The following is a 14,616-nucleotide window of genomic DNA, read 5'->3' as shown; positions in this document are numbered from 1 at the left end:
ATATTATCCCAAATGTAACTGTGTATTAAATTTTATTTTCCTTTTAGTTGTGAAAATGTATCCTGCATGCTGATTGTGTTTCAATAACACTTTTTGAGACTGTGATTTGGAATTTTTTATTTAATTTAATTTTTTGTCTTCATATTGCTGTTGTAATGAAATGCAAAAACATTACAAGTTGTATTTAATAAAATACAATAGTTTTATTTACTTATTTGTTTTTAACAGACCATTCTATGTCCCAACCTATTATGGTTCAGAGAAAGCCTGGACAGGGTTTTCATGGAAACAGTGAAGTAAATGCTGTATTGTCTCCGCGATCAGAAAGTGGTGGCCTTGGAGTGAGCATGGTAGAATATGTGTTAAGTTCCTCTCCAGCTGATAAATTGGATTCCCGGTTTAGGAAAGGAGCTTTTGTAAGTAATGCAGTGTGTTAAGCTTGTCTAGTTACCTCCTGTGGTCGTGGTAACATGGTTATATTTTCTATTCTCTTTGTCTGTTTTTCTTTTTTAACACTTTTTTTTTTAGAAGGAAGTGTCTAGTTTCTATCTGTCTGTCTTCCTTGGTTCGAGGGGGTGGAAGAGGGAAGTGGTTTGGGAATCTTAACTATATATAGGCGTCTTAAAGTGCTTTCCGAAAAACTTTATTTAAAGGTAGGAAAAAGACTGCAAATGGCTTAATTTAAAATGTGTGATGAGATTTATTCTAGATCTTCCTGTTCTATGTTTTCATGCGGGTTTGTTTTGTAAGTGGATGTTTTAACTGTATAAAATAAACTTCTAACTCAAAGTGTTACTGCTTTAACAGCACCGCTATAGTTAAGGTTGAGTTAGCTCTTCCATTATAAATCTTGGCATTCCTTTTCACATTTTGGCAGTTATTAATTGCATGTGGTTGAAACTTGATGACCAAGTTACCCACCAAATGCAATTTCATTGACAACAAACCGTTTGTATTGTTTATGTGCACTGTAGTGTAGAATTAGGTCACCTTGTGGTGCTCCTATTGTGTTCTGTTCAATATTCAGAATCAAACAGATTCTTTTTCCTCAGGGCACTAGAGATGCTGAAACAGATGGACCTGAGAAAGGAGATCAGAAAGGCAAGGCTTCTCCATTTGAGGAGGACAAAAACAGAGATCTTAAACAAGGAGATGATGAGGATGTTACTAAAATAAATGGCAGAGGTTTGCCAAATGGAATGGATGCCGATTGCAAAGATTTTAAGTAAGCTTTTAACTGTTTCTCAAGAAGACGAGCATGTCTCTTAAGGGCATTATTACAATTCTGGTTTGTGTGTCAGCTTTAAACATTACCCAGCAGCAGACTGATTCTTCCCCCCTCAAGTCCTTCCTTTCCCACCGTGCCACATGTTTCTTAGGATGTCATTATTGTGTGTGTCACTTCTCATGAGACAAATTCATCTGAACATACTAATTATTGAAAGTAAACGGGTGCCTTTTGAATGTTGTGAATTAAAGAGGGATGAAAACTTTAACCCTTTTTATGTCACACTAAATTTCTTTCTCTCTCCGCTTCTTTTTAATACTCTAACTTTTGCATCTGAGTGTTCTTGTAGAGAGTAAGTCCTACAGAATTTTAACTTTTCCTTCCGATTTTGCTAGTGGATGCCACAGCCTAACACAACTAATCATTTCCCCATAAGTCTTTATAGAAACCATATCTTTGACTAAGGTGGAACAATGTATTTTCCTGTTCATATAGTTAAATGTCACCTATGGAATGGTGTTGCGGTTTGGTTGTGTGTTGTAGGGATAAAAAGACTGGACCAAGCTCAAGCTTTTGAACAGTGAACTCTAACATGACAGCACAGCCAATCTGGTTTTTTTTTCTAGTACTAAACTGCATTTTAAATTGGGTATTTTTTAAGGGCTAATCTTTCTTTTTTGAATAACTGTGATGCATTTGTAAATGTCATATAGAAAATTAAAAACATAGAGAACTAGAGTGCTGCTCATAAATTTGTATTAATGTGATAAACATGACCAGATAGTTGTGGTTTCCTTAGTTCATTACTGAACAAGTATATTAAAATGCATGTTTGAATCCCATACGCAAGTGTTTCCTACCCTTTAAAAAATGTATTTACCTGAGGGTAAGGAGGGATTCTTCAAGTCTTTTTCAAGAGGTATCATTGAAAATAATGTAATACCAAGCATACCAGAGAGCTCACATTGGCTCCTTTCAGATGATTGCTGCAATACACACAATAAACTGAGTTCCCTTCAATGTTACACATCAAATGTACAAAATAACTTGTGTCCTGCTTTTCTTCACCAGTATCTATTTCAGTTTTGAAATAGGTGTTTGTAAAGTACCTTCTGTATTATTTAAAGAGAGAAGTTACTAAGAAATACACAAATGCAAAAAAGCATCCAAAGCCAGTAAACCTCTCAAAAAAAAAAAAAAAAAAAAGGCCTTCTAAATGAAATGGGCCATATAAAGTGGTGGTATAGATCCCTCCAAACAGAGGTTTATAATTGAAGTATTGACACAACTTTAACTATAGCAACAGAACAGCGCCAATATAAGGAGCAACCTGTACTAGTTAATCATAAGTATTAACAAACAAACTTCATCCTGTCCTCCTCCTTGTATTTTTATTGTACTTGTAGCGTTTTTAAACTAAAGTATGTACTGAAATAACTGCCTTTTTTCCTTTTGTTCTTCACTTTGTTGATGCTGTATTTAACTTGGGAAAAATAGGAAATATTAACTGGCTTTAAACTCAAGTTTTGGAGCAAGACATATTTGCTTGCTAGGATGCTTAGATGGTAAGCCAGTATGTTACAGACAATTGTCATGAGGTTGCTTGTTACATTAAAAAAACCTCTAGTCAAAAAACTCCTACTTTCTTTGGAATATTTTGTCCAGAGTAATAAATCATACAGTGTTGCTGCAATAAACTCCCTAAAAGGCTGATTTCTGGGTGTACAGACCTAAGTGTTGTTATCAGCCATTACGTAAGTACTAGTAGATTTCTTTGCATTAGTCGTGTGCTTCAGCGAGGAACAGATACTTTGGCTTTGGAGCCCTGAAGAGGAAGGAGAACAGGTAGTACTGAGGCTGTGTCTCTGACGTAGAATTACAGCAAACTGGTCTGGCACTGTACTGCTGGAATAAACATAGGTTCTTCCTTTGGTATTTGAGCCCAGTTTTCACAAGTAAAGCAAACTTAATTAGAAGTTTTACATTTCCTGATAAACAATATATAATCATAAAGTTCTGCCAACACAATAATGTTAGAGGATTGTAGGTTTTCTCACACAACTCTTTCCTAGTAATTAACTTAGATTTTTGCCAGTAAAACTCGATAGCCTAAACAGTATGGCCTCCCACAGAAGGTGGGGTACCACACCAAATTAAGGTAACCTAAATCTAAGCAAATACAGTGTTGGGAATCTCTTTAGGATGTGACACTGTTGATATCTGACTTCATGTGTTTGCCTGTAGGTGTTTATAGGTGCACAAAAAGTCCCCTGTATTCAGTGGGAATATGGTTAATACTGCCAGTCAGATGAGAGAGCAATTCAGCTTTTATATGTAATAATGTCTCTGATATTGTATATTCTATTCAGGATTATATTAGAAACACTTTTTTCCCACCAATCATCACTGTAGTATAGTCTATTAAATGAGTTGTGTAGGAAATTAAATGTTTTACTCACATGCTAAACGAGGCGGTTATTAGTTCATTTAACTCAAGGTAAAAATATATTGTTTGCTTTTCAGATGTGAAAAATGGTTACTATATTGTATGTTTGTCCTTTCCAGTTGAAATTTTGCTGTGTCTTTCTGTTCTTTGGCATGAAATGTCCTTAGCCATTTCTTTTTTTTTTTTTTTTAATTTCTCTTCAGTACGTTTCACATCACTCCCAAAATACAATAGACATCCCAGAATTCACAGGTGACCACAGTTCACTCCGTTTGACTCAAAACAGCCTCACAGATGAGTTTGTTTTTCTCACAAGTGATTGAAGAGCTGCATAGTCAGTCTTAAACATTAAAAAAAAAAAAAGCTTTAGAGTTAAATGCATCCTTTTCCTTGAGCTATCAATGCATGCTGGTTGAAAATGTTAAAATGAGTCTGTCACTTCCCTTTGTAAAGTCGCTTGAGTTCAGAGCTGCTTTTAAAGTAGAAATGCTGTACTCTGTCCATGGACAGCTTTATTTAAGACTGAAGAGTGTATGTTAAATTTGTTTTCAACAGTCGTACCCCTGGAAGTCGACAAGCCTCTCCAACAGAAGTAGCTGAACGCCTGGGCCCCAATCCCAGCACCACAGAAGGGTTAGGTCCACTTCCCAATCCTACAGCCCACAAGCCTTTGGTAGAAGAATTTTCAAATCCAGAAAATCAGAATCTAGATGCCATGGAACAAGTTGGTCTTGATTCTCTACAGTTTGACTATCCTGGCAATCAGGTACAAATGGACTCTTCAGGAGCTACTGTAGGACTTTTTGACTACAATTCTCAGCAGCAGGTTAGTAATGGACTGTGGCAGACTGATCCTTTAAGTTGTTGATAATCCTTTTGATAATCAGTCATTTCAACATACAGTGCATTGAATATTATTTTGTCTGTGACTTAGTCAAGGGCAAATAACTGTATAATTAATCTAGAAGAATATTGTTGCATAATTTTCTAGTTTAGTAACTTGCTATTACAGAAGCTTGGTTTGAATTTTTTTTTTTTTGGTAAACAAATCCAAGTATATTATAGCCCTGACTTTTGAAAACTGAAATGCCTTTGTTTTTGGGTTTTTTTTCCAACAGCTTTTCCAGAGGACTAATGCTCTGACTGTTCAGCAGTTGACAGCAGCCCAGCAGCAGCAATATGCGCTGGCTGCAGCTCAGCAGCCGCACATAGGTGAGGTTTCTGTACAGTACAGCAAGTGTCCCTGGCAAAAGGGGGTGTGTTGCTTTGATAGAATCCTATCCATTTACCCACAGTCTTCTCACTCAAATAGGTACTGATCACTTGGCCCGTTGTAGTGGTTCTCATGGAAACTGCTCAGAAAGGCTGTCTATGACTGTACTGTCCTTAGAGGAGGTTTTCTGTTGTAAATTTTCCCCTTTGAGCAGTTTTATTTCTTTTATACAAAGAAATAAAACTTATATTTGCTTCTGTAGCATAGTAGTTGAATTTTGATGGGAGTAAAAGTTAAAAATGTTTACTGCTATAAGCAGTAATAGAAACACTAGCTTTATATACTAAAAACCAATATGCAATTCTAAGATTCTATTGCAGTTTACTATTTTTAGTAATCCAGTTAAAAACCACTGTAGAGTAGAATTTTGAAATCATACTGTTGTGTTGATTAAGTTTTAATTTTTCCTTGTTAATGGCACCATTTAAGCAGCTCTTTCTTCTTGCAGGTACCTTTGTGATAGAGCTAATTCTTTAGCAGGCATTTTTTCAGTCCGTTTAGTTCAATGAGTTAGTTAAATGAATAAAGTTCCTCGTATGCTGCAACTCAACAAGGAGGCTTTATTTCGTGACAACAATTTTATCTTCCGCTGTGGGGAAGCTATCGGTGTTTAGGGGAGGGAGGTTGGAACACACATGGAAGCAATTCCTTGTTTAAGGAAGGGAGATAGTCAGGGTTTAAAGATTTCCACCCTCTCCAATTCCACTGGGCTATTGACATGTGTGCTCTAATCTCTTTCCTCTGTGAGAAAAAAAGGGTTCTCAGGATCAGAAGGGCAGGCAGAAGTCGGAAGCATCTCCAGTGGCTTGTGTCCATGTTCTCCTGCTAATAAGTTTTCCCACCAGCTTGTTTAGGTAGGTCATCAGGGCCACTCAGACACGGATCAGCAACCTGTAGCTGGGACTGAAAAGTGGGAGCTCATCACTGTTACGTAGCTGATGAGTACAGGCTGAGAGCTGTTTGTGTGAGTCCACAGGTCCTGTCTTTGACTTCTAAACTGCAGAGAAGCCCCTACTTTGTGTGAAGTGCTGACTGAGTAGTCAGCTGAATTTTTCCTCTTTAAAATGCAGATTCTTCTGATGTGCATATTAATAGAAATTTATCAAGAAATATTTGGAAGGAGGGATATAGTTTGATGTGCATTGCTTGCTGCAGCAGTTGCTGACTCAGTGTTGGATAAAGTAAGTGAACCCAACTGATGGGGGAAACTCTGGATAGCGATGCTTTGTTTGCCTGAGTTTCTGCAGTTGGCTCTTTCCATTACAATTCCTCTATCAAATTAGGATTCTTGGAAGTAAAATTAGCATCTCATAAGTGGCTTTTTAAAAGCTAGGTATCAGACTTAAACTAGCTGGTTGAATTTTTTCTTAATTGTCAGTGAAGAGAGGCTTTTGTCTCTAGCAGGTGGTTCATTTCATCTGGCTGATTCACTTCAGACACTGGATGACTTGTCTGCTGCAGATGTTGTTGCAAGATTAGTGTAACTTTCAGATAGTTAGGAGTTGGGCAAGTTAAATTCCACTTTTAATAATCCCTTCTGTATAAGGGTGGATAGACACATATGAGATAAATCTCCTTGGAGTCTGTAGATCCAACAAAACAAAGCTGTTAGGCCTTGGGATTACTAAGAAAGAACTGGTGAGAAGACATAGAAGTGTTTGTTTCTGTAATTATGCACCTACTGTTAAAAGTTTCCAAAGTACAAGCAGTTCTGATTTTAACAGATAGGCTATGTGATTTGGGTGGTGTGAATATGATGGTGCTTGCTAAGAATGTTGGCTGTAATGAAACTCTGTTTGTTACTGCAGCAGGCGTATTCTCCGCAGGCTTGGCCCCAGCTGCTTTTGTGCCAAACCCATATATTATCAGCGCTGCTCCTCCAGGGACTGACCCGTACACCGCAGCTGGATTAGCTGCAGCAGCTACCCTAGCAGGTAACTGGACACTAGAAAGTGTCTGTCTTGATAATTCAACTGGATGAAAAGAGAAAAAAAGTTAAATCTTTCCTGTTTATTCTCTGCAAATGTAGTTCTAGTAAGGAGAGACTTGCAGGAAAATGAATATTGCCATTTTGAAAGTTTTTACTAAAATAGAAAGAATTTCAGTTTGTTATATATGGATTCTGAGTTTCTCTTGCTACTGGACTTTCATATACAAAAATTAGAGCTTTTTTTCTGTTCTAAAAGTGTTTATCCTTGAAAAGGTGCACCTGACATTGATAGTATGTATTATTTTCGAAAGATGAGACAGCTAACCTTTCCTTGTATGTTTTTTATTCAGTGCATTAATTTTCTAATTCCAGGTTTTCTCATTCCCAGTGGGCATGAGAATAAAGATGGTCTCCAGCATGCTAAAAGGCCCAGCCAACAGAGAAACTCCAAGCCCAGTAAAAACTCTTTAAAAAGCTCTTAGATGTCACTGTGAAAAAACATGACTGAGTATTCAAGTCCCAGCTAGTGCTCAGACTTGAGCATAACATTTTAAAAAAACCCTTTTGTTTCCATCTCTTGGTTTCACAGGGAAGGCAGTAGAAAAAACTAAAAGACGTGCACCTAATGCGTTAGAGGTGCAATGCCATGATACAGAGAGATTATTCTTCTACAGGTTCTTCATCAATAGACTGGAAGAGCTAAGTGCACCCACTTTGAAGGGCGTCATGTATGTGCAGGGAGGCAAAGGCAATAGTTGTGTTTATTAAGCAAGGGCATCATACAGAAAGGAGGAATCACAGATGATCGAAGTCTCAGTACATCACTATCAGGAGGATAAATTTTGTTCATTCTGTGATGTTCTGAAATTATCTTTTCTTCCAGCCACGAAAACTGATTTTGAGTGTTCTTTGGTACACAGACTCTGAATGCTTTATGGTTTTTCTTTGTCATCTGAGTCTCACAAGGGTACTCATTTTTTCATAGAGGAGATATGACTTGGTGTGAATTTTTTAAATTAACCCGTATGTATTCATGTTTCATTTTAGCTAGTATGGGAATTCTTTCTTTTTAACTGATTTCTCTTCTGACACTGAGAAGATAGATCAATGAGGGATGCTGCAAACAGTATTTTAAGCAGCTGCACTAGATGGAATAATCATGCTTTCTGGTTTTAGGTCCTGCTGTGGTTCCTCCTCAGTATTATGGTGTTCCGTGGGGAGTGTATCCAGCCAATTTATTCCAGCAGCAAGCTGCAGCAGCAAATACCACAGCAAATCAGCAAGCAGCTTCCCAGGCACAGCAGGGACAGCAACCGGTACGTACAGCATGAAAAGCAGAGGTGCCTTACCTTAACATTTCAGTGTGTAAGGGTCAGCTGCTAGAAAATTTTACGTCATTCAGATGTTGCATTTTATCATATAATAAATGAATATTAAAAACTCTCAATTTTCTTAATGATTGACACTGTCTTACACCATGTTAAAGTTATTTTACAGTCTTGTTTCTTAAAGCAATAAGCATTAAAAATGGTTCCTTTGATTCAGGTTGCTGTGCTGTTGTGTGTGTGTGTAGGTAATGCTTCCTGTGTACTAAATTATTGTAAAGTTTAATCTAGAAAACTGACATATGGGAATGAAAAGATAATTGGTAATTTTAGGAGGATACTGTTTCTTTTAAGCTTGGGAAGAAATTGATTGTGTTTTTATAAATTAGCTGGAAAATTGAATGTTACACATTTTTATCTCTTCAAAAATTAGGGAAAAAAGTAAGGAAATAAAGCTATTATCAGTAGTTTTGTTGCTTCATAGGGAGGAAGGATTGCCCAGTTTATTCTTCTGTGACATTAATTGTATTGCTGCATCACCATGTGCCATATGGTATTTTTGCTTTGATAAAGCAAGAGTGAGCAATTGTTACAAGAACTTGTTGAAATTTCCATTTCTTTAAGTAATTTTAAAAAAATGATAATTTTCTATTGTTACTCTGGATGCATTTTTAAACTATTTTATGATCTTTCAGTATAAGTAAATGGCAATTTTGACAAAGGAAAACACCAAATTTTACAATAACTTTATACTTGAATTAATGTAAATATTTCAAATCTTTTACCAGCAATATGGTTAGTTTCAATGCCATTCTTAGAAATGTAATACAAAAAGTCTGAGTTACCGTGTAAGTCCAGAGGTTTCATCACTGTTTTTATATTCAGGTGGATATTTCTTCCTACTGATTGTTTTTATCAGTGACCTGCATTGGTAACTGAATGTATATCGTCTCTGCAGTGTCTTTTTGTTTTCTCTATAAAATTAATATCCGATTTATGCAGATTACATACGCAATTCTATGTGGGAGTATATTGTGAATTGTATTTCTTCCTTATTTTGGACCTGATAAAGTTGATTTTAACCAAGAGAAATAGAGTAGTTGCAAGAATTTAGATTGCTTTTCAATCAGATTCCCGGAGATTCGTTCTCAGAACATAGTAAAATATGCCTCTGTTGCATGGTGATGGAGTGTTATGTGAATGTTTAAAACTTAGTGGGTGCATTATTTACAGCACTGTTGGCAGTGGAGTGTTAGTTATTTAGGCAAGTTACTACAAGTGCTGAAACACTCAGATTTACATAATTCAACTGCCTGGAAGTAATGTAAGCAAATGTGTTTATCAAGGAAGGTCAGGTGTTCAGTTAATAAATAATGTAGGTTGTAAAATGTATCACTCTTACAGATTTTCTTCCTTCCTTTATACTCATTACCATTGATGGAACAAAGGAGTCCTGCTGTCCAGAGCAGGGCAGGTACTTTATGGTCACGTTTGTCAGCAAAATAGTATATACCTTTTATTCTTTGTATGTGTATATCCTTGAAACCAACAAGGTGTAGTATTCCCAAAATGAAAATCGGGACTATGAGGCATCAAATACTCAAAGCAACTGTTCTAGACCTTTGTTAGCACATAATAGATTGGCTTCCTTACCCTTTAAGGAAGGGGTTTTGTGTCGGCCTTTTGCAGGTCCTGCGAGCTGGAGCAACTCAGCGCCCGCTCACTCCCAACCAGGGGCAGCAAGGGCAGCAGGCAGAGTCACTTGCAGCAGCTGCAGCAGCAAATCCAGCTTTGGCTTTTGGTCAGGGTCTTGCTACAGGCATGCCAGGTATGTATGTTATGAGTGGATTACAAGACTCACTGAAGGTAACAATATTGTATTTGTACTTGAGCCATCTTTTTCCGAGGCTGGTCATATATGAAGGCCCAGTAGTGCCTGGCATTTGCTTGCCCTTCATGGACCGGGACTGCGTGCAAGCGATAGGGAACCTGTTGGAGGAGAGGGTCACAGTTTATTTGTTCGATGGACAGGTTGATTCTGGCAATAGACTCCCTTCAGATCTTGCATGTCTTGTTCAATCTCATTTCTCCATCACTGCAGACACATCTGAACCAGGTTCAGCTCTTCGTCGGAGACCACGTGAGGAGCTGGACGTTCAGACAGTTCTGCTGGTGAAACAGGAGGCTGGACCTCCATACTGGAGTTTTGCTGCTGCGAAGAATTTGCCACAAAGAATGCTTCATCTTCAATCCTAGTATCGGTCCTTTCTTGTATGCCGTTTGGCTGTGAAAGCACGTCCAAAACATGAGGCTTGGCTTGGGAGTGCAGGAGTGTTGTTTGAGAGCTCTGAGCAGAGGAAACAGCCACAGCTGGCTTTGTAGCAATGAACTCGAGCATGTACCTGCAGCATGTCAGGCACTGGGAAGCAGGCTGGGCCAGAGCCATATTCCATGTACCTTTCCAGTTCCTGCTGCAGAGTCACCATTTTCTCCTTCAATCTTTTAATTTCCTCTCTTTTCATCTGAATAAGATCTTTATTGCAGTAGCAGTACCTGTCCATATATATAGTCTGGGGAAACTCTAGCTTGGTGTGAATTTTCTCTGGCTGTCCTAGTGACTGATTGAACTTAAATTGGGAGAGTTCAAAGATCAAAACTGGTGGGAGTTTTGTAAACCAGTGCTTGTGTCCATATTTCACTGACTGAGAGATTCTGTTGCTTCATCCATCTCTCCCTCCACCATGGCTCCTTCTAAGCACTCATTCAAGTTCTGGTAACCATTTACCTGAAGGGGATACTTAGCAAAGGTCTGTCTTGGTTTGAAAGACAGGTGTCTGCTAAGGAAGGCAGAAGCCTCCTTTGGAATGGAAAATGTAACCCCCTTTCCTCCAAATTATAATTTTGGAATTAAGGGGACTTTTAGGCAAAGATATGAGAAATAGGAATAACAGTTTTTTACATATATATATATGTGTGTATATATATATATATATATAACAAGTAAAAAAACCAACAATAACTATGGCAGTAACAGCAAACAGAACCACAAACCCAGTCCCAGCCTTCTCGGCTGTCAGGCTATTTCCCCTCGGGTGCAGTTCCGCTCGCAGCCGGCAGGGGCGCTGGCGGCTCCCGGTGAGCAGGGCAGGTGCGATGGTTCCCCCGCGGCTGCAGGGGGCGCTCCGGAGCGAGCTCGGGGAGCACGCGGCACCGGTGCCCTGGGATCCCGGGAAGGGAAGGGACAAAGGCTTCACAAACCCCTGGGGGGAGCCAGTCCGGGTATCTCAGCCAATCTTGGAAGCAGCAAGCTGGAACAGCAGGAAAATGTAGGAGATACATCAAACTCCACAGCTGCAGCGGGAACCCCGGGAGGTCTTGGTAGGCAGGGGGTGTGGAGCTACAGTGTAGCAAAGGCTCAGAGCAGTGGCAAAGGAACAGCAGGAGCAGGGCAGCCACGCCCTGGCTCCCAGCAGGGCAAAGCGGGCTCAGGGTCCCGGGGTTTTTCCCTTGAGGCACCCCAGCAGATGTTGAAAAGTCCCTCTTTTAGTGAGGTAGGGTGTTAATAAGGTCCCAGTGCAACGACCGCTCCCCCGAGCAGAGCTCCACTCATGGTGGCAGAAAGGCAGCAGGAGGCAGAACCCTGCAATGGTGATGAATTTTCCCCACAGAGACCGCAGCCTCTCTCCCCTCTGAATGCCAAGAGAACAAGAGGGCTAGGGACTTCACCCAACCCCCTTTTCCCAGTCCAAATTTTGAGGCCCTACATGAGAAAACCCCAGGTAAGAGAGTAGCCAGCTGGACCCCTCCCCTGAGCTGTGGCTGTATCTTCTGTCTCCCTTAAGTATCCAGTCATTACTGTCTCATAGCTACACATATAGGGGAAAATTCCTGAAGAGGAAAAAGAAGAAAAAAAACCCAAAAAACAAAAGGAGAACTCCTAAAACCCCAACAGGTCTCAATCTTGGAAAAAGTGTTGCCCTCATGGACACCCTCAGTCAGGAAAGTCCTGTAGAAGAACTGCACCATTGGGTTTTCGAATTAGTCCCCAGGGTTCATGGCATTCACAGTGAACTGGAATGCATCCTCCAGCCAGTCCAGTAGTGTGTGTGTAAATTCACTCACGTCTTGCTGTGGTTGTTTAGCAGTTCTAAACATGTCCCTCAAGAGTTTCAGTGCTGCAGAAGGGTCTACAAACTTATACCCCATCCCCAGCATTAATGCAAACAGACACTGAAATTCTTGCATGAACACAGTATTTCTTTTTCCAATGTGACTACGCCAACTTTCAAGCACATTCTGTGGGATGGAGTACCCAAGGACCAGCCTTCAGAGTTCTGACAACTGAAAGACAGACAGTATAACAGCACTAAACCAATACGTATTTCTGATATTTTTCATTCCAACAGGCCAGTCACCTGCTGTTGTGGTTTGACACTGTCTTAATGCCAGGCACTAACAAAAAAACACCATCTACTTATTTTCCTCTGCTATAGCTGAACAGAGGAGGGGGAATTGAAAACTTCAAGGCAAAACAGGTTCAAAACTTAAGCAGTATGAAGAACATTTATTATTAACAGAATTAAAAGTAAAAAGGGTAGTGACAACCAAAGCAAACGTTCAGAACACCTTTCTTTCCCAGTCCCTCCCTCTTTCCACCGACTGCACAAGGAAACAAAACATGAGGTTTTGGTCAGTATTTCACTTCTTAAAAATCTTTCTTCAGTATGCTTAAGGAAAAGAGTTTCTTCTGCTGTGCCATGGGATCCTCCCCACGGGAGATAGTTCTCTGCAAACTTTTCTAGCATGGTTTTAACTTCCACAAGCAGCAGTCCTGCCTGAACCTGCTGCAATGTGAGTCCCTCCCACAGGCCAAGCAGTCTTCCCACAACTGCCTAGTGTGGGTCATTTTGGTTCATGGTGTTTAGTCTTTTAAGGATGAGCTGTTCTAGTTTGGAAGTGAAGGCTCTCTTCTTCTATCTCTTAAAAGCAAGGGTCATCTCTGTGTTTGAGTTCCTCACTAGATTACAGCTTTTCAGCATCCACATGCTCCAGCATGAGTACTCTTCTTCACGGGCTGCGTGTGGGTCTCTGCATCCCCCCATGCACCTCATGAATTATAGGGAAACAGTTTGTTGTGTTAGAGTCCTCACCACAGCTTGCAGGAGAAACTCAGCTCCAGTGTTTGGAGCACTTCCTCCTTCTCCTTTTTTTCACTGACCTTGGTGCCATCATGTTGGTTTTTCTCACATATACTCACTTTTCCTCTGACTTGGAAGAAAGTTGGTGTCTGTAAGTTGCAGTTGAGAGCTTGATCTCCTCTGGGCCCCACATCAGGGAATTGCTCGCCATGTCTCTCGCTGCTGGCCACGTGGTCCCTGCCGGCACTGCACAGCTGGCCCCGGCTGCATGGTCTTCACCAGCACCACGCGGGCAGTCCCAGCCTCAGGACGGCCCCGGCTGTAAGGCCCCTGGCAGCCCCCGCTGGGATGGGCCCCTGGCAGCCCCCACTGGGATCGGTCACGGCAGCTGCCTCACCATCCCTCGGGAGAAGAGAAGAGAGAGCTTCCCGCAGTTTTTCCTTTCTTAAATATGTCATCACAGAGGTGTTACGTACTTGTCTAATTGGGCTAGTAACCTGCCCATTGTCAGAGCCTACAGTGATTGGCTCTGTGCCGGACGCAGAAGTTTCGAGCAGCTTTTCTCCCACCCCCACCAAAAACCAGGCTGTGTTAAACTGACACACTGCTCTTCTCCAGTCATTCTGCCTCAGATAAGCAGTCAAAGACCTGCTGAGCCACTTAGATGCTCATAAATTTATGGTATCAGAAGGGATCCATCCTAGGGTGATGAGGGAGCTGGCAGATGAGCGTGTGAAGCTGCTCTCTGTCATTATCATCAGTCCTGGCTCACTGGGGAGGTCCCAGCTGACTGGAAGCTGGCCAGTGTGATGCCCATCCACAAGAAGGGCCAGAAGTAGGATCCAGGGAACTCCAGGCCAGTCAGCCTGACTGCGGTACCTGGCAACGTTATGGAACAGATCATCTTGAGTGCCGTCACATGGCACCTACAGGATCGCCAGGGTATCAGACCCAGCCAGCACGGGTTTAGGAGGGGTAGGTCCTTGCTTGACCAACCTGATCTCCTTTTATAACCAGGTGACCCACCTGGTGGATGCAGGAAATACTGTGGATGTTGTCTATTTGGACTTCAGCAAGTCCTTTAATACTGTCCACAGTAAACTCCTGGAAAAGCTGTCAGCCCACAGCTTGGACAGGTGCACTCTTTGCTGGGTTAAGAACTGGCTGGATGGCCGGGCCCAGACAGTGCTGGTGAACGGTGCTGCATCCAGTTGGCGGCCAGTCAGTAGTGGTGTCCCTCAGGGATCTGTGCTGGGGCCAGTCCTGTTTAATACCT

General features: G+C 40.9%; 1 protein-coding gene across 10 annotated transcripts in view; it reads left to right on the top strand.

Moving 5' to 3' along the window:
• The window catches only part of PUM2 (pumilio RNA binding family member 2), an 81,013-nt gene that overhangs the window by 35,314 nt on the left and 31,083 nt on the right, over positions 1–14,616 (top strand). For 6 of the 10 annotated variants that reach the window (XM_082277185.1, XM_082277184.1, XM_082277178.1 and 3 more), the window contains 7 exons: positions 229–416; positions 1,053–1,225; positions 4,230–4,500; positions 4,793–4,886; positions 6,756–6,881; positions 8,054–8,193; positions 9,892–10,030. In XM_082277185.1, the coding sequence (XP_082133311.1) occupies positions 229–416; positions 1,053–1,225; positions 4,230–4,500; positions 4,793–4,886; positions 6,756–6,881; positions 8,054–8,193; positions 9,892–10,030 (1,131 nt within the window). The remainder of the gene's footprint in view (positions 1–228; positions 417–1,052; positions 1,226–4,229; positions 4,501–4,792; positions 4,887–6,755; positions 6,882–8,053; positions 8,194–9,891; positions 10,031–14,616) is intronic. The other 4 variants (XM_082277183.1, XM_082277182.1, XM_082277181.1 and 1 more) reach the window with 2 other exon arrangements.

The sequence above is a fragment of the Coloeus monedula genome (assembly GCF_965178545.1).
Source record: "Coloeus monedula genome assembly, chromosome: 2".
NCBI lineage: Eukaryota > Metazoa > Chordata > Aves > Passeriformes > Corvidae > Coloeus > Coloeus monedula.
The sequence above is the reverse complement of the archived record's forward strand: the minus strand, read 5'-3'. Positions and strand labels throughout refer to the sequence as shown.